This window comes from Xenopus laevis, chromosome 2L (genome assembly GCF_017654675.1).
Source record: "Xenopus laevis strain J_2021 chromosome 2L, Xenopus_laevis_v10.1, whole genome shotgun sequence".
Lineage (NCBI taxonomy): Eukaryota > Metazoa > Chordata > Amphibia > Anura > Pipidae > Xenopus > Xenopus laevis.
Window position 1 is genome coordinate 32216185 of NC_054373.1, and position 20874 is coordinate 32237058.

The 20874-nt window shown below is 41.5% G+C and overlaps 1 protein-coding gene, 1 long non-coding RNA gene and 1 pseudogene across 2 annotated transcripts; all 3 read right to left on the reverse strand.

Moving 5' to 3' along the window:
- Nucleotides 1-1941: 1941 nt before the first annotated feature.
- LOC121399692 (protein kinase C delta type-like) lies at nt 1942-12603 on the reverse strand. Its single transcript, XM_041581227.1, has 9 exons — nt 12223-12603; nt 11705-11872; nt 11362-11453; nt 10431-10493; nt 9254-9393; nt 8386-8477; nt 7981-8110; nt 6620-6669; nt 1942-2061 (listed from the first exon to the last, which is right to left on the reverse strand). The coding sequence occupies exons 1-9, from the start codon at nt 12601-12603 to the stop codon at nt 1942-1944; spliced, it is 1236 nt and encodes a 411-aa protein (XP_041437161.1).
- On the reverse strand, nt 6570-8018 carry LOC121399841. The gene is made up of 3 exons (XR_005965290.1): nt 7981-8018; nt 6886-7202; nt 6570-6669 (listed from the first exon to the last, which is right to left on the reverse strand). It is a non-coding gene; the product is annotated as an uncharacterized LOC121399841 (long non-coding RNA).
- Nucleotides 12604-16177: 3574 nt separating the features above from the next.
- Nucleotides 16178-19484, reverse strand: LOC121399693 (annotated as a pseudogene).
- Nucleotides 19485-20874: the final 1390 nt, after the last annotated feature.

The window sequence follows — 20874 nt, forward strand, 5'->3', positions numbered from 1 at the left end:
CATCTATAAGGCATTTTTTGCATAGCCTTTTGTCTGGCAAGGCCGGATTGTCACAGGCCATGCATTGTTTCCTGGAGCTTTTGCTTCTGCTGGGCTCATCTCTGCGTGACGAGCTCCTGTAAAGTAAAAAAGGTGGATTTTACTTACTGTCTGTAGCTTGTTTGTTAGTCCCATAATCACTCTCCTCCAATGCTTACCCTCTGGAGCTTGAATGTGATCGTCTGTTGCTCATTACAGACAGCCTGTAAAGATACATGCAAAACAGGTTACTTTGTTTAATCACCTGTGCTCCTAGCGTTAAGTTCCTCCCATAGGCAACTACTTACACCTGGGAACAGTCATACAGTGTTTTCGCACACTTGGTCTTGTGCAAATAGTCACCAGCTATCTACTGATTTAATGTAGTAGCTGAGGGGATTTAAATAAATTTTTTTTTTTTTTTCTTTTGGCGCCATCCTGCCCCTTAAGCTTACCCGGAAGTTGCGCCTGCGCATTCGCGCCTCAGGATGGAGTAATGGGCGCTTCAACGTCTTATTGCGCATGCGCCGCTACGCGAGCGGCATTGCGCCTTATTGCGCTGGCGGCAACGGTTGGCCGTGAGCCCGCCGGCTCGTCCTGTGCTCACATAAGATGAGGGTATCTCGGCTCAGGATCATCAACAGAGGGAGAGGAGCTCTTTTAACTGAGAGGGTATTTTTCCGACAGGAAGAAAAAGAATGGGCGCCAAGGCGAAGGGGAGTCCCTTTTATTGCATCACTTCCTGTACCTTCCTTAACCCTATGTGCCCACTGCCATGTTGAAGGAACAGGAAATGTAAGTGTCTGCTATATATTATATGGAGTATGGATTAACTCTGCTGTCAAACAATGCTAATATAATAAATGTGTCTCACAAGCGACTCCCACCTCCAGTCTCAAGGTAACACAACAGTTTATCTAAATTCTGCAGAATTGTGGGGGTCAGAGTGATCAGACATGTGTATGAGGCAGTTGGCCAGTGATCTCTTTGCTTTCTCCCACCATTTCTTATTGACTGTTATACATACCCCCCAACAGTTCCGCCTTCAGCTGCCTGTCCCGCTGTCCCAGGTTGTGGGCTCAATATCCCGCTTCCCAGTGGCTCATGAGCTCTTCCTGTTTGTGCTTAGTGAAGTCTCGCAAGAAGAGACCACGCCTCCCTGACGCGCTACGTTGCCTCCCTTAGGCGTCAGGGGCCCCGGCAGAAGTGGAGGTGGAAGGAGCAGGAGACAGAGAGGCCGCAGTCAGACAGGAGCGAGGAGTAGAGTTATGGCTCGGCGGGCGCTGTTGGTGCTGGAGCTGTACAGCGGGGTCGGAGGAATGCACTGCGGCCTGGGAGGTAAGGGGGATTGGGTGGAACGCAGAGTGGCGCGGCAGGTAATTGGGGATTGGGTGGAGCGCACAGGGGTGCGGAAGCTGAGGTGACAGGGAAATAATACAGTGAGGCCTTCCATGGAAGAGGGGCTGGGCCTGAGCCTGCACTTGTTAGTGTTTCTTTCCCAACACAGGCCGGACTTTGGGCTGAACCACTACTTTACATTCTTCCCACTAATCTCCACCCAAACCGCACTCCCTTATACTCTCTCCCCTCAGTACTTCAATCAGATCTTCAGCCTGCTGCAGCTTCTTGAGAGATCAGGAAATGCAAACTATAACTCCCAGCATTCCTCGCTGACTCCTACAAGGGGTTTAGCAGACACAGACAAGAATGTTACTGGCCGCACTCCTGCCTGGATATGCCACTTCTTTATGTTACTACAGTGAAAGTTCTGGAGATCTAGTGCCTCAGCATCTCTGTCACTAGTTCCATCCCCAGTCCCTTAGCTTTGTTAGTTATTATCCTATTGGTTATACAGCACTATTTGCTTTTGGCAGAAAGTAAAATCCCTTTAAAAAACCCCCATACCTACCAACTGTCCCTTTTTTAGAGGGACAGTCCCTCTTGACAGTCGTATATTGTGTGATTGTTCTTGGCTATATGCAGATCTAACCCTCCTGTGTTGTACACAGTCTTTTGTGAAGGCTGGGGTCTGAGAAAACGTAGCTAATATCAGGGCTCCAGATAAAGACTTAGGAGACACATATAAAAAGTACACGCTCCCAAATAAGTGCTGCACATGGTGCTACTATAAAGCTAAAAGGTTCCCTCAAATGTGTGATTAATATGTGACTTTTACAATGAGTAATTAATTTAAATTAATGGGTTTTGTGGCTAATTGGGCTACTTTTGCACAAGCACAACCTTTAGCAGGTCACTACTGGGCTGTATACCTCCCAAATGTCCCGTTTTGAGCGGGACAGTCCCGCTATTAACAGCTCAACCCGCTGTCATGGTTTTGTACTGATAAGTCCCGGGTTTCTCTTTGATCTGCTGCACTGAATAGCCAGAAACAGATACAAGGTTTCTAACTTAATTGTGTCTTGACAGACAGCCCAGAATACATACTTGACATACTTTTGTGACAGTTTGATAAGATAAGAACTTAGACTTACAGCTTAAAGGGCAATTCACCTTCAGTTGCAAAACTGTAATAACATAAAAACCACAGAAATGTGTTCAAACTTTCATAACCTGCCAAATTATGTAAAATGAGCATGCTAATTAGGGGGTGTGGCCACAAAAATGGGCGTGGCACAACTTTTTGTCCCTCTTTTCATTTCCAAAATGTTGGGAGGTATGTGTTATACCTCTCAGCCACCGTATTTCTGTCTTGTGCTCTTAGCCTCCCTGTTGCTAAACTGAATAATCTTCGTTTCCATCAAGGTTTTGACATCTTAAATGACATTTAGTATAGGGATGCACGGAATCCATTATTTTAGGTTTCAGCCGAATCCCAAATCCTCTGTGAAATGTTTGTCTGAATACCAAACCAAATCCGAACCCTAATTATCTTATGTAAATTAGGGAAACGAGGGGGAAAGAGAACCGCACCTGGTAAAACATTTTTTTACTTCCTTGTTTGTGTGATTAAAAAGTCAAGTTATTTTTCACATTCGGTTGGCCAGGCACATGGATTTAACCAAATGAAAAAGGGCAAATCTTCACCGACTCCTGGATTCGCTGCATCCCTAATTACGTATTTGGTTCATCCCATTTTATTTGTATGTATTCCAACATTATTAAACAAACAAACATAAAAATTATGTCAAGGCAGTGGCGTAACTATAAACTCCGCAGCCACAAGGGGGCACATAATGAGGGGTTTGCTTCTTCTATAGTTCTAAAGAATTCCACTTTCCCCAGCCATTCTCTCACTGGTGCGTAGGGGAGTCAAGCAGAAACTTCAAATTTGGAAGACTGAAGCTACACGGGTTATATCACCAGCAATTCACATTATTGCCTATGGGAAAGCTTTTACTGGAGATTAGTCGCCCACAGTAGAAGAGATTTATCACTGGCAATTCATCTCCTGGTGTGCCATTGCACTAAAATGACTGGCAGTTAATGCTACCTGCTGATTGGTTGCTATGGGTTACTGCAAATGGGCAAACTTAGTGTTTTTATTTACTAAAGGGCGAAGTGACTAACGTTAGCGACCCCTCTTTGTCGGGGGTCACGGTGAATTAAAAATTTTGCGCGTGCGCACTGATGTCACGCTGCACACATACTTAGAAACCCGGCACCATGTGCTCCCATGGACAAATGCAACATGGCGCTCCGAAAAGGCGAAGGGGGCCCTGGGGCAGTAGCCCTGGTGGGCCCCAAGCCCCCCAGTCCGACCCTGTTGTGACATAATTTCGTTACTTCGAACGGGTGCAGGCGTAACTTTGCTAGAGAAGGAGATAGACTCCCTTACACCTGGTAATTTGCTCCCTTACACATCTCGAAGTTGTGCTCTGGTGAAGGTACGCAACTACGCAAATTCACTAAGATCTGTATTTTACTGAACGTTACCTCTTGCGCCAGACTTGCCTTCACCACCTCAGACCAGGCGAAGTGCAATAGAGTAGATAGAACTTCCTCAAAAAATAGTTTGTTTCGCTTGCCGCAGTAACGCTAATGCTACTTCACAAGCGTTCAGTGCCCTGGACGCAACTTTGGATTTTAGTGAATTAGCATTGTCCTGGTTGAATCTAAACCTGATGAAGTGTTGCAATGTGAGCGAAGCGGACGCTAGCGCAAATTCAGCGCTTCGTGAATCTGCGCTTAGTGTTTTACCCAACTCTGTGCTATAGGGTGGGCGAGTAATACATTTCACTGGGCTGGAGTCTTTTGGTTCCTTACACTGTTACTAAATATACTACAATATATTATAGCAAATGTGGCACAACAGAGACCCATTTAAAAACGTTCATGTATCTTAAAAGGGTTGTTCACCTTTAACTTAACTGTAAGTATGATATAGAGCATGATATTCTGAGACAATTTGTAATTAGCTTTTATTATTTGTGGTTTTTGAGTTATTTAGCTTTTTTTATTCAGCAGCTCTCCAGTTTACAATTTCAGGAATCCGGTTGCTAAAGTCTAAATTACCCTATCAACTATGTATTGATCTGAATAAGAGCCTGGAATATGAACAGAAGAGAGGCCTGAATAGAAGGATGAACAATAAAAAGTAGCAATAATACAGTTGTAGCCTTACAAAGCATTTTTTTTTCCGTGCAGATGCTTAAACAATGTCACAGTTGTGCCTCTTACCTTTTGGATCGTTATTCTTGGAAACACCTGTGGGGAGATGGATAACTATATTGTTATCATCATCCTTTATTGACAACATGCTGAAATAATCAGCAGCCTTTTACAGAGATTATACATCATTCCCATCAGTCCCTTCCCCAACAGAGCTTACAATCTAAGGTCACAATCAAATCTATTACATTCACACAGACAAGGATCAGTTTTCCTCCTAAATGTTAGAGCTTGTTGTGCAGCCTCCGAGCAGCAATAAGCACAGTGCTCTCTGGTTACGATCTGCTGGAGCTGTAAAGCCCTGTTACTCATATATATATATTCCACCACTTCCACCATGAAAACTGAAAAGAATAGATCAGAATGACTCATGAACACTGCACAAAGCTGGAATATATTAAGTAGTAGGAGGTGAAGGCACTTTGTATACTATAAATAATAACATGTCAGAATCAAGTCTCACAAGTGGTTGAATTAGCACATGGTTACCCATGTGAGCAGTAACGCCACGTCAAGGCTTCAACTCTTGTTACTGTCCATTCACACATCTATTGCAGCAAATGGCTCACCCTATCACTTGCTGCAATAGTTTCCTCTCTGGTCCTGCATGGAGTGACATAAACTGTCATGGGACCTTTCCTCTTCAGCAAATACTGAGAGGTATCTGACTAGTCACACACACACACATCATTGGCTTTTACATATTTACATTTACTTTTACTCAAACATATTTAGATTTAGTTTAAAATTTTGATTTTTAGGTTTAGATGATATACACACAGTACTGATACAGGAATCATGATGGACCTATTTAGCTGACGTTTGTTCCTAGTTGGTATTTTGGGTCATACACCCCAGTCTGTTTATGAACCTTTCCCCCCATCCTTGAGCTGACCTGCAATTTATTCTAAATATGGACCTGGGTTTTTTGGACAGAGCCAATATTCGCATTCACACACACATATCTCACACAACCATACAACATTCCTACACATTCCAGAATATCACACATGCTATAATTATTAAGTTCTTCTTTTAGTAGCCTCTTCAAGAACCCTGCTCCCCTCTAACTAATGGTTTATAAAAGTCAACCTGGGACATCCCTATTTAATTTAGTTTTTGACATGCCTTTTCCATTTTCGTGGGGTTGTATTTAGGTTATATTTATATTTTAATGGGCAATTATTTGCAATTAAATAAATTTAGATGATCCAGAGGAAGGCAAAAAACCCCCTTCTGAGGCGGTCTCCAATCTGCCTCAGAAGGGGAAAAAATTCCTTCCTGACTCCAAAATGGCAATCGGACATGTCCCTGGATCGACAGTAGCCTTGTAAAGGAAATACAATGCCACATAGGGAGTGTACGGGTCCAATTCTATTGCTCCCGTATTGGCATGCCATTAATGAAGCACCAGGTTATAAAAATAACCTGATACTAGTGACTGATTCGTTGAAAGGGAGAACAGGTCATTTCCAATACAGAAATGCCTGCGGATTCCAAAAGGGAATTCAACTCAGTGTTCTCCTGTTCAAGGAATGGGTGAGCATTGCAAATAGCTAATTCAACTGATGCGCACACACACACTCTCTCTCTCACACACACTCTCTCTCTCTCTCTCTCTCACACACACACTCTCTCTCTCACACACACACACTCTCTCTCACACACACACACACTCTCTCTCTCTCACACACACTCTCTCTCTCACACACTCTCTCACACACACACACTCCCTCACACACACACACACACACACACACACACACACACACGCACACTCACTCTAACACATAGACATGCACACTCACTCTCACACACACTCACTCTAACACACACACACACACTCACTCTCACACACACACACACTCACTCTCAAACACACACACACATACACACATATATATATACAATGGTAATAACAAGAAACCCCTATATAATCAGGTCTCCAGGGGGTATACTTACCACTACTTACCATTAGGGAGCTCAGCGGCTGCTGAGTGATAACAACCCGCCCTTCCTTCCCTAAAAGAAAATGATTTTAGATGTATTTTAAGAAAACTTTCTATAGAGCATATGTTTTCTTTTCTACCTTATTCTAGATGCTTGCCTGTCAATAGTTATATAATATCTATTATCCTGTCCATAAACTATTGTATAACATTTTATCTAAAGACCTAAAACCAGCCTAATCTTTTACATTACTCTACACTGTCTCATTTATATAACATTTATACTCACGATGGTTAACTCTTCCGTTCTTTCTTTTTCTCTTCTCCAAGTCAAAGCCAGGGATCCCGTGTGGTGGCGACATTGATGGCAGACGCAGGTGGATGAGTTGTTGAGAGGTGCAGCTTGCCATAGAGGGTATGATGTCAATTGGCCCAGGTTGTTGTATTGTCCAGGCAGTATTGATGCTTTCCCATATTAGAACCAATGCCTTACTCCTGCCAACTCCAGCTGGGATCCACGTGGGAGAAATCTGCCAAGTTGGTTTCCTCGTTCCGAATTTGAGAGGAGAATGACAGCGGGATTTCAGTGAAGTCATCTGCTGATGGCTATATGAAAGGAAACAAGGTGCTTCTTACATACTTCATTTCACTCGAGATAAGTCGTAACTTAATATGTGGCTTTAATTATCTGTAAAAAGTGATTACTGGATTCAGATATTAATGCCCAGAAAAATGAGAAGCAGGGGAAAGTTAAAATCAGACTATCACTATCCACCAAAACCCAACAACTTTATTTTGGAAATAAAATTACAAAAAGACTATGAAGATTTTCATTCATCCAGGTCATGGTATATCTAGTATAGGTAAATCTAAAACAACTGGACTTGCTGAGTAATCATTGAAGAGCTGAAGAAGCTGCTCGGATGAGTAGTGAAATATCTTCAACTCAGCAAGTCCGGTTGTTTTTTATATTTACCTATACTAGATATAAAATTACAAAAAGTTTCTGAGGGCCAAGGAATGAGCTATTGAAAAAGGTAACGGTCAATAAATGAATAAGGGACCCATTAACCTCACTATGGACACGTGATTATCTGTCCTTGTTACAGTGATTACCACAGTGCAGACCAAGCTGAAGTCCAGTTTGGGTGAAGTCTGAAGGTGAATTGTGTTTTATCAGTCTTGGATACAACTAGAACTTTGGGAAAGTTACTGTTAGCAACATGTTTTCATATCTAAGTGAATCCCAAACCAATGTTGGGAGCCTTAACCCAAAAGCTCCGAAGACCTCTGGCCTACCAAGTGGTGGATGAGTAAAAAAGAGCAGCAGTTTTTCTGCAGTGTGAGAGTGGGTGGATGTATCATATATAGCACATGTATTTACCATTCCTGGCTGGAAAGGGGTCTTCACTCTCCCGGTTCTCCAGCTCTTCCCACTTCACTGTGCTGTAGAAAGCGTGCTCCCTGATGTTTCCGTTGACACCGATCCGCTGATTCTCATCCATCTCCAAAAGCTAAAAAGAAACATAAATTCTAATATTGCAGGTGCTGTGTCATGTACCTCCTAGCACTAGGGCCCGGGCCTAGGGTGGCAGGATTTTAGGGGGCGGCATGCTGCCCAACCACACCCACAATGATTCAGAAACACTGGGGATGCACATGAGATACAATAGTTTTTTTTAAATTTCCTGTGCGCCAATCCCCATTGCTCTGGTGAAAAAGATGAATGATGATGAAGGATGAAAATCTGAGGGGCGTCTGCTATGTAAATCTGGCTCTGGATATTTACCTTTGGCAGGAGGTCCAGCATTTCCTTGCTCATATAATATGGGTAATACGGCGTATTCTTCTTTATTGCAAAGAATTGCCTTAAAATACTGCCTGTAGGTGAAAATGGCAAGCTGCCCGTGGCCATTTGGTACATGGTAATCCCAAAAGACCACCAATCCACGCCTGCGTTATACTCTGCCTTTGATAGAACCTATGAAACAAAATGATTACAGAGAAAACATGAGTCATGAACTTGATAGGCTACTTGCAGAACACAAAATAACATGTTATTTCCATATTAAATTGCAGATGGATTACATTTAACTTCTGTATTACTATTAATTAATATATTAATAATATTAATTAATATTAAATGAGCACAGATCAAATACGTGTGGTATTATCAGAGATGCTGTTCTCATTTAAATGGGTTGTTTTCCCCTTCAGGTCAACTCTTAGTATGTTATAAAACGTCACATTCTTAGCAACCTTTGCCTTGGTCTTAGTTTTTTATCTTTTATAATTTTTCAATTATTTGCCTTTCTCTCCAGCATTCAGATGGGGGTTAATGACGCCCTTCAGCCAAAATCATATTGCAGTGTAAGGCTACAGTTTTGTTGTTACTGAAACTTTTATTATTTATCTTTATATTCAGGCCCATTCATTTTCATTTCCCAGGCTCTCATTCAATTCAGCACCTGGTAGCTAAGTTAAATTGAGCCCTAGCAACCGGATAGCTGCTGGAACTCCAAAATAGAGAGCAGCTGAACAAAAAGCTAAATCATTCAAAATGAAGACCAATTGCAAATTGTCTCCGAATATTTCTGCATGAGACTAAAGGTTAAATTAAAGGTGAATATGTTTGTATTTTAAATGCTTGTTGTCACCTCTGGTGCGCGGTATCCAGGGGTTCCTATTACTCCGTTGGTTCTTGTCTGGTCGAAAGATGTTCTCTGCGGCGAGGCCAAAGTCACAGATCTTGATATGGCCGTATCTGTCCACCAACACGTTGTCAGGTTTCAGGTCACTGTAGGATAAGAATTAGGAGCAATTTAAATAGGTAACAGTTCTCGGGACCAACATTGCCCTCCACTGCCCCTATAAGTAGGCTGCCATCAGAGTGGGAATCCTGCAGGGGGCCATAGTAACAGAGAACCCAAGGAAATGTGAAGGTACAATTCATAGAATAAAAAAGATATTGGACCTGCAGAGGGAATTAGTAGCATTTGGGTGGGGACAGGGCAGCCATCAGGGGGGGACAGGGGGGAGAGTTGTATGGGGCCCCGAGGGTAAGGGGGCCCCGGCCACACCACACTTACTTGATTAGCCGGGCCCCCCTGCTTTTTGAGACCTGCTGACTTCGGGAAGGCATGGATGTTTAAGGGGCCCTGACCACCAATTTTCTTATAATGTGGGGGGGGGAGGCCTGGCCACCAATTTTTTTTTCTCATGTTGGGTCCTAGCCACCAATATATTTTTATGGGGGGCCCGGACCACCAATATCTTTTTATTTTTTATTAACATGTGGGAACCCTAGCCACCAATATTTTTCTTGTTTTTTTTACTGTGTGGTGGGGAGGGCGGACCTTTAGGTGGGGCTTGCGGTGGGCGCAGCCCAGGGGGCCCAGGAAATGTTGTCGTATGGGGCCCTGTGATTTCTCATGGTGGTCCTGGGTGGGGATGTTGACATGTTTGAGCAGAACGGAGTGTGTGTTCTGTAAAATATTCTACATTCTTTTAATTGGGGCCATGTTCTACTTTGTTGGATTTGCCCACCTCCCACAGGGGTGAGGGGCCAACCTGGCAGTGGGATAAAAACCTGGACTTGTATGGGAAAGTTCTATGTAGTATGGGGGTCCCATGACTTCTAACCGCACCCTGCAGTCTGACTGTGTAAGTGCTTTCTTGTATTGACTAATTTAAAAACGAGTTGGGAGAGATGAGTAGCTACTATGGGAAATGCTTGCCTACAGCACATGTAGTGGTGACAGTCCATCATCACTCAGTGAATCTATGTGTCAGAAAGCACATAGAGACAACACAATATACTGAGAATTTACTCACCGATGAATGATGCCCTTAGAGTGCAGGAACTGGAGAGCAACCACCATCTCCGCTGTGTAGAACCTTTTACAAAAAGAAAATCATCATCGTTCCTATATCACATTCATTACATAGGATTTGTTACAGTTAACTATAGAGTTGCCTCGCAGTGTTCTCTGTGCTTGCATCTGATGCAAATATCTAAGTGTAACATACAAAAGGGTGCAGAACACGTCTTACTGACAGCACAGGCAAACATGCTACATATGTAACTTGTTATGGGAACAAATTCAGCCCATTCAAGTGCCCAGCGTTTTCCACTTATAAAAGAGCTCTAGTAACACTGTCCCAGAGAAAATCCATTAAAGTGATCCAGCTAAAATTCCTTAAAAACTTTTCATGTTCTTATTAATAAGGTTGAACCAAAGAAATGAAAATGGTCCATTGGTTGGGGCGCTGGGAGGGGTGATATTGTAAGTCTATGGCATCTTTTAGCAACTCGTTTCGCATTGGCCAGAATCTCAAGATTGCCAGTCTGGGCCTGACAATATGCAGCAGAACACAATTCATTAAGTGGGCAGCTTATACAGACAAATAAGTACTACATGGACCTTTGGAATATGTACCCCAATTTCTCTGTAATAACAATTAATATAATTCAGGTACAAAGCAGCCCTGTACTTATCTATGGCAAGGGTACAGGGCCAGGCCGCATCTTGCACCCACTTAACTAGAGCACCTGAATGAAACACAAGTTAGGGTGCAGGAAAGGGGACACTGCTACTCAAGCTTGTCCCTCAGTAATACACTGCTGCCATTGTGGAGAACAAAGACCTATTAAGGACTAAGAGGTAGGCAGTGAGCAAAGTATGAAAAACATGGTGGGCTGCACCTATTCTTTCCAGTTTGCTCCCTATCCCATGTACTGTAAATGGGTCCTAATGTCACTTACATGATTCTTGCCATTGGCAGATTTCCTTTGCGAAGAATCATTTGCATTAAAGATTTCCCGCTGGCATACTCCAGGACGAAGAAGGATTCCAGCTGTTAAAGAGAGAATAGAAGAAGGTGAGACCTAACCCATCCTAAAACTTTAAAGCTTTCTGAAAAGAAGTGGTAATGTGAATAAGTGGAAAGCAACATCTTGGCGCTCCATGGAGATATAGAAACAGCCATGTATGAGGAGCAAATGAGACCCCACCGCATAGTTTGAACTGGTCTAATCATGCTAAAAAGTTCATTTAAATGCTAGATTCCCTTTAAAGAGATGATATGCAATTAATAACAGTATTTACCTCTGATTGAAAAGCTGCGTAGGAATGACATAAAAATGTGCTTCCTCTAGCGACCGACAGCACTCGGGCCTCCTTCATCATGATGTTGAAGTTGTTCTTGTCTGGACTTTTCTGCATGATCTTTACTGCTACCAGTTGCTTCTTCGGTGTAAACGAAGCCAACATCACCTAATAACAAAGGGCAAATATTAGATATGACATGGTGTATGTAAAGGTAAACGCTAAACACTGAGAGGCTAAAATGAAAAAGTTATCTGTTTTCACTTTACACCATAGGTGGAGAATAATGAAGATTTCGGGAGGTTTAGTCTCCCCAATTAATTAGAAATAGTATCTTCCAGTGATTCCTTCCCCAACATAAATGTCCCATTCTATATCACCACTTTATAATGATCTTCTCAGAACTGTATTTACAAAACAGTGAGTAATAATACTAAACTACTTTATTCTCGCCTATGTTTTCTGCTTCCCTATGATTTATACCAAGAGAAATCATTCCTGGGAAGCCTTTCACTTACCCGGCCAAAGCCTCCTTTTCCCAGCTCTGAATAAAACCTGTAGTTCTTAATATCCAGGGGGACAGGTCTGCTGATATCCACACAGAGTTTCTTCGCTGCGCTTCCACCTAGGAAAAAAACTCCATTAGTACCTTGTATTACAAATAACCTGTACATAGCATATATTAATAAACCCATCAGCAAGCACAAGGCAGGGCTCCTTAATATGAGGCAGCACAAGGGGACTGGAGAGGGGACACCTACACCTATGTGCCTCCCCCAGATGCCCCCATGAATACATCTCCCAGAAAACTTAAACCCTTGATTATATATTGAGAAATGCTGGAAGCCTGGGTTTCTGACATATTGACACGGCAGACCATTAGTGATAGTGATGTTCATCAGAATCAATCAGTAATTAGATTTGAACAGTTACATCCAAGGTAGAAGATGAAAGCAGTTCTGATTGGTTGACATTGGCATCATCACTGATATTACTAATTTCCTATACAATAGAAAACCAGCCCTGATTGGTTGATACTGGCAATATCACTGGTGATTTTTATTTTCCCTTATAGTAAACCAGCCCTAGTTTCATACCAAGATTAAAAAAAGAAGAAAGAATGAATAAATAGATGGGTAATTTTTAATAAGAACAAGACCTTGGGTAAATCAGCAAGCTATAACCATCAGGCAAACATATTATTTGCAGAAATCCTGTTAAAAAGACATCCCAGCAAGTTAGGGCAGATAAATCCTATGGGGCCACTTCTTATTAGAAAGTTAGGGGAGAGATTAAGCATAAAAGCTGCAACTGTGTTTTCTTACCTTCTAAGGGATCCTCTGGACTTCTTGATTTTGATCCTTATTCACTCCTTCACTGGTCTTTTCCAACTGACTTTTCTTTTCTTCTAACTGTAACTTTTGACTCTTCTCTATGGGGCTTTTCTCCTTGTCTTTTAATTCACTCCTCCTGCTTTTATTGCTCCCATCTTGACGGGTCTTCTTTTCCATGGGGTGTTTCTTCTGCTCTTCTAACTCATCTCCACTCCTTCTCCTTTTATTTCTCCCATCTTCACTGGTCTTCCTTTCCATGGGGCTTTTCTCCTTTTCTTTTACCTGTCCTTCACTCCTTCTCCTTTTACTGCCCCCATCTACACTGATCTTTTTCATTTGACTTTTCTTCTGATCTTCTAACTCACCTTCACTCCTTCTATTATTGCTCCAATCTCCAGAGTTCTTCCTTTGTATGGGGCTTTTCCTCTCTTCTATCTGTCCTTCACTGCTTCTCCTGCCCCCATCTTCACTGGTCTTCCTTTTCACCAGGCTTTTCTTCTTGTCTTCTAAATCACCATCACCCCTTCTGCTATTGCTCCTATCTCCACTGGTCTTCCTTTCTTTGGGGCTTTTCTTCTTCTCTTCCAGCTCTCTTTCTCTCCTTCTCCTTTTACTGCCCCCATCTTCACTGGTTTTCTTTTTCACCAGGCTTTTCTTCTTCTCTTCTAAATCTCCATCACTCCATCTCCTTTTCTCACCTTGTCCTTCCTCCTCCGAATTCCGACTCCTCTTCTTTCTCACCTCCATGTTAATCTCTCCTCCTATACTGTTTTTTTTAAATTTTATTTAAGCTCTATCTCAATTTATCCACTTTTATCTATCGCCACTCTCACTCCATGTCTCTTCTCCTCACTGTCCAAAAGGCAGTTGGCCTGAACCAACTGAACAGGTAACTGAACTAGGTGAGTCATGTGACCACCAGCAGTGTCATGAGCAGGCAACATGGAGTGACATGCAAGCACTAGAGAGCCATTGGCATTTCAGAGGACATTGCTATGGCACTACAGAGAAGGAAAACTTCTCTAAGAGCAAATGTTTAAAGTTGATTGGGAGTTATCAAGTTGAGAATATGATTTATTAGTAAAACATTAAGGGGCAGAGCTGAAATCCCTGCAGTCCACAAGGGTTATCAAATGGAACTGCTAACAGAGTTGTATTACATCTACACTGATTGATTCTAATTGTATCAAGAGTTCCAGAACTGTGCTGAGATTCTGTGTTCACTTCAGCTCCTTCAGGGGAAATTGGAAGTTGCTGATTACCTCAACAGTTCCCACATATTAGTAGGCTGGTGGCCATTATCTGGACAAACACCAAGTTGTTGCTTAGAGGAACTTCTATTTTAAATGGCGCCTATCTATGCTGCCAGAATTCCAAACCTTTTTGGAGGTTTAGTGGGACGTATGTCTTTATTGAAGCATGACATGCTGACAATTATCTACATTCTTTATCTATAGACCCTTCTTCACCATTTCCATATTTCACTGCACTGCATTGTAAACTCCTAAATAGAAAGATTTATAGACACTGATAAATGTAACAGCTCTATATATTTTTGCACTGATGTAAAAAATAAAGCGCTAAACAGAAGCAACTTATTGTGAGTGCCATGTATAGGTGGCTCTGCTTTGTATTGCTTCTTCTTTTTCCCAGTTAATGTTAATGTGTAATGTGGAAAACTGTATAGGGCAAATGCTATATAAATACAGCACCTCTTAGCAGCTAATATTATATATTATCCATCTGAAATGTGTGACCATTACTTTTTAACTGCATCAGGAAATTCCATGCATTCAATTCTCACATAGTAACATAGTAGATGAGGTTGAAAAGAAAAAAATGTGTCCATCAAGTGCAACATGCACAACTGCTATTGAATCCAGAGAAGGCAAAAAAAACAACCAATCTGAAGCCTCACCAATTTGCCCTGGGGGTGGGGGGATTCCTTCCTGACTCCCAGATGTCAGTTGGACCAGTCCCTTAATTAAGTTTGGATTAAGAACTGTTTTCAGAAACCTTGTGTTTTATCCCTTGCTTAAAAGCCATCCAACACCTGTAGGGCACAGAACTGATGGAGAATGGCTGAAGTGAAGGATCATGGAGGTAGGAAAGAGATGCAAGGAGGGCAGTGGATGAATACAAGCTACATACAAAAGCCATGCAGTGTTTCAGCACTGACTGCCCACTTAGCTCATGAAGCACACAAGAGGGCAATGTAATAATTATTAGTCTACTACCCCATTAAATAACTGCACTTTACATTGGTTTACTGTGCCAAATCCATTGCTGTTGTTGCATTATAGATGTACTCAAAAGAGCAAAAGTGGTCTTTGTTACTTGCAAAATCCAAGCTAAAGCAATAGATAAAGAAATTTGGGGGTCTCCATATCCCTTAACTTCCCTAGACAGCATGATAGAACGTTTAGGAGACATAAATTATCTCCTCTTCCATCTTGGGATCTCTGTAGGAAGTGTAAGGAAGACGGGAGACCAGGCAGAAACAACTTTGTTATACCTTGATGTTCCCCTGTCATTTTCATGCTTAGTCAGTACCATCTGAATATAGGATTGCAATACCCGAATGTAATTTTTATTATATGTTAAGCACACAAAAAAAGCATAAAAACAACAAATAATTGTAGCATAGACAGTAGGTTTATTTATTAAACTATACAATAAGCAATCATGTTACAATACATTTACAAACAATATAAAAATAAATATATTTATAAATATTTACCTAAAATTTAGATCTACCTACCGTCTACATACAGAAAGATATACAATTATGGGCTGCTGTATAGAACCACCTGCTACAGATTTTGCCATTTTGTACTGAAGCCACACAGAGCACCTGGTATAAATGATTGGCTGAGAGAGTATGCAGGGGCGGATATGTAAAACGTGGGTACAGAAATGTACATTGAGAAACAAGCACCATAGGGAAATAATTTGGCTCAGACTTTGCATGGCACAATAATTAAATGAAGGCAGTCTATACAAAAGATCCTGTGATGGACAAGACTCTGAGATACTGTTCAGAAACGTTATATTCACTTCATCATTCTTTACACACAGCTGTAGATTCCTGGCATCTAACTAAAAGTGATACATGTCCAATTTTAGGAAGACAGAGAGAAAAAAAAATCCAAGGTTCTCCATTGGCTCCGATTACAGACTTCATTCTGGATCCCTCAGTTACGATGCCCTTTACCAGAGTGCAGTTCACCCAATGATGTAAAGTGCATTTGTACAGAGTAGTCAAAGATATGAAATACTCTACTCTGAACTCTCACTTAAACTTTCATATAGAAGCACTGGTGTTTTCTTGTGTTTAATCCACTTCTTCCTCTTGGAGTGACCTGGCATCAGCCTCCTCTTAACAACAGCTGCCGGATAGAATTAAAGAAAACTGGTTAATTGGAGCATCTTTTCCATTAAAAGTACTATGGGCAAACAGATGAAAAGCCAGACTCGCTTACAGGTTCATGTCGATAATATTAGCCTTCCTTAAATAAGACAAACTAGCAGCATTACACAGCAGCAGTTTATACACAATTCTTTCCAACACATGCTGGGAATATCCCAACCCAACACATATGTGCAATAACACTGTTAAACATTTTAGTTTTCTGTAAATCTTCCTTTTAAGGCGTTGTTCACCTTTCGGGTAATTTTTTATTCTGGTGCTTTTTCAGTTATTAAGCATTTTTTTAAAAAAATTTAAAAAGAATACTAGGAGTTAACAAGGATTGTTTCTCCACCTGCCACGCATGGAATTAGGCTAATGTGTTATATAGTGAACAGATTATAAATTCAATCCACCCTTATTGCCAATTATTCCAATGCTCAGATTCTCTACTCACAAGCCACAGTCTCTGTCTCAGCTGCAATTCCTTCTGGGGGCCAATACAGACTTTGGCTCTTGCGGAACTTCTTGTAGAGTTGTGTGTACAAAACAGACAAAGTCAACAACACAAATAGGAAAGTGAGACACGCAGCTGCCCATGCTGCCTCCTCTGTTCGTGGGGTAGACACAAACACATCTGAGGCTTTTATTTGTCCAACACCAGAAGCCTTCTGTGCTGCAGCCGATGCCTCTTTTGTTGGCTCGTGCTTGCAACTGCACTCTTCTTTTTCTTCTATAACGGCAGCAGTTGGTTTGGGAGCAGTAGTAGATGAAAGGCCCACAGGAGGCTCAGGCATCTTTTCTTCTTGTTGGGTGGTTGTTGCAGTACCTGGGCCCTCAACAGTAGTTTTTCCTGCAATGCTATTGTTGTGGGTTGTCGAAGTGCCTGACTCTTTTTGCATGGAAGTTGGAGATGGCACAGTCTGGCTGCCCCTAGATCATTGGATGTGTTCCTGCTCTGTACAGTTGGAGAATTCAAGTTCATGTCAGGAGAGCCTTTGGAAATATTCATGAAGGTGGATTCTGGTAGTAAAGCAGAAACATTGCTCTCCATATAACGGCTTCCATCTGGATCTACAAGGTCATCTTTTTTTTCGGACACACCAGACCGATCTAATGTTACGTGAATCTTATCTTCAGATGTTGAAGATGATAAAGGAGTCCTCAATACTGTGTGTGAGATTACAGGCTGACTTTTATTGGCATCAACTGCTGTTTGTTCTACTGACACTGCAGTACTGTTCATTATTCTTGCACTGGCATTATAAATAGGAGTGCTTGCTAATATATGGGCAGAACCAAGTAATGCAGAGTCCCTTCTTCTTCTCTTCAAACCACAGTTTTCTTGCTTAAGATATAAAGAAAAGTAATTTTATATGAGATGTATGTTCTTGTATACAAATATGTGTTATACATTAATTAAAAGGCTCACTCTTTTGATATAAACAGTATTATAATTACTGGTCCACAACTAGTACAAGCTTGCAGACACTATGGTCTATTCATCAAGAACAGACTTTATAAGAGTAGAATGTTCTTCTAGACTTGACCTGCAGGTAATTCAACCCACATCCTCTCCATACTTGCACTCTATTGCCAATGACCTGCTCAATGCCCCACCTACCATTGTGGATACCCACGGCTATCTGAATCACTGCATGGCCCAAACATGGGGAAATACAATATTAAAATAACCTGCTAAGATCAGTAGTAAGGTGTTATTTCTGTCTTAGCCAGGACTTTGCATTGAAAAGCTCTGTGAAAATCTATTGGCGAAACTTGAGATTTGTTTCTTACCTGGCAGCAAATTTTGGGGCAAAGCTTCTTGTCATGTTTATCAAAGAACACCGACGATGGCCGGACAAGCAAGTCCTGATACGAACCATCCATGTCCATTTCTCGTTCTCTAGTTCTGTCCATGTTGGGCCGTTAGCCAGTTTCTAACTTCACAGAGATCTATATGTGACATCTCCAGAGTGGAGCCCCAGGTGACCAGGGCAAGAGGCTGAAGAAAGAACACAACAGGCCAGAGCATAATATGATAAGACATAAACCGCCTTCATTGAAAGCTACAAGGTAATTCATACAACCCACAGCAAAACCACCAATGTCAGTAATAGGCCAAGTATTAAAGGCCGTTCCTGTAAAACTGTAACAAAAAAAAAGGAAAACTGATTCTACCCTAAAGAATAATGCACATATAGGTTTTATAATAAAGGGAGAAAGAGCATCATGACAAATTGCTTGTATATCCTTCCATCCAAAAAGTATACAAAATAAATATGCAAATGACAGGGTTACTCCAGCAATGAAATTTGAAGGATAAAATGTAACCATAGATGTGCATTTCATGCACATATTTTAAAAAATAAATTCCAATATGACAGGGCCAATAGATCATCATTCTCAGTGCTGGGACTCCCTTAAAGTCAGTAAAAACAATTCCATACCCGTTCAGTTGAAAGGTTCATGTGAGGGGTGATTATGTGCTTGTATACGCAGGAGCGAGCTCCATGGACAAGTGCTTTTTTCAGCTTGGGGTGAACACAGGGATGGTACAAGAAAACAACCCTCCATGCTGCAAGACATAAAGGTAGAGAGAATTCAACACCCCCAAACTTGTAAATATCTTTATGCTAACAGGAATCCTACCCTATCAATTCTATAATTGCTCTGTACTGGCCAGGAACTGATCAGACTGAGTGTGTGACTCCCACGGCTGACTATACACCAATAACAAAAACTGGAGCAGATCCACATAAAAAAAAGAATGAATATGCACTGCCCTGCAGTATATTATCTGTGGATAGTATAATGGACATGTGGTTAACTTACCAATTTTTCTGTTTAACTAAAACACTAAGATTACAGCTCTCTATAATCAAACCCTGTTTCTCTTTTAGTATGGAATTCTAAGTTGTACTGCAATGTTATTAACCATTTGATTCATTCCCCATAAAGCTTTATAAAATCACAATATGTCCTACCTCAAGGTTATGCAGCCAGCGCTGTGGGGGACAATACGCATACTCTCCATATCTGGCCCATTTTGGGACGGTGCACGCCACTTTTAAAAGCAAATAATATAGATTGTGTGACAATAGGATCCATATAGATATATATTCCTTATTACATTTGGACATTTCCCTTTTAAAAATATAAACATACATTAAACACTGTATTATATCAACCAGTCTCTACTTTGGTGTACACTTGGGAAAGGCTCCCATCTATCTGGCAGACACAAGAAATGATTTTACCTGTTGGGAATCGGGGTTGCATACACTATCTCAGTGTCCATACAGGCGCCGTGTGACTTCTACAAGAAAAGAGCAAATTTCGGTGCTCTGGCAACTGACTGTACCTCTTTTCTCTACATCCACAAAAGTTCCCGGTTAAATTAAAAGGAATCTAGAGCTAATGATGAAGGTTACAATGATAAAGCTGAGCTTGCTGTACCCCTATAAAGTAGAATTTGCAGATGTATGTATATGTTATGAATCCTGGATGTGAGCCATTGTTAGTTTGTATTACTGTTTTCTCCTCCCCTTGAATTAAAAATAAAAACCTATTTTAAAAAAAACGGAATCTACAACTAAAATAGTAGTTGTACTTATACAACAGGCTTGTACAAGAAGTCAATAGTAGAAATACACTGGCACACACGGCAATTCAAAACGGGGAATCCCTTGTGTCTTTATTTGCAGAGAAGCAACGTTTCGGGGTAGTACCCCTTTGTCATGCTTGACAAAGGGGTACTACCCCGAAACGTTGCTTCTCTGCAAATAAAGACACAAGGGATTCCCCTTTTTGAATTGCCGTGTGTGCCAGTGTATTTCTACTATTGACCTTGGGGAGGGTGCCGATCCCCTCCAGCATTGAGCACCTGGCTATCCTGACTGAAGGCCTGGGTGTGCGAGCCGACATCTCTATCTTGTAACAAGAAGTATCCCTGCCAATATGCCTTCATTTACCAACACTGAGCTGGAACCCACAGATACTAATAATATTTTTACTTTCACTGCTCTACCTGCCTGAGTACTCTGTGATCTCACCTCCGGTTCATAATGAGTGGTAATGCTTGGAAACACCTGTGGGGAGACAGACAACTTTACTATTATAATCCCTTTATTTACAATGCACTCAATATTCTGCAGCCCACTACAGATATTATACATTATTCACATCAGTCCCAGCCCCAGTGGAGCTTACAATCTAAGGCGCCTATCGCATTCACACGCACAACGGTCGGTTCTATCAGGCGCCAATTAACAAGGGGAGAGCATACAAATTCCTCGCAGACAGTTTTCTGGCTGGAATCAAACCAAGGCCCAGCGCTGCAAGACAACAGGGCTACTCACTGTGTCACTATGATGCAAATGCTAAACACAAGTTATTTAAACTGAGAGTAGAAACACATGCTACCT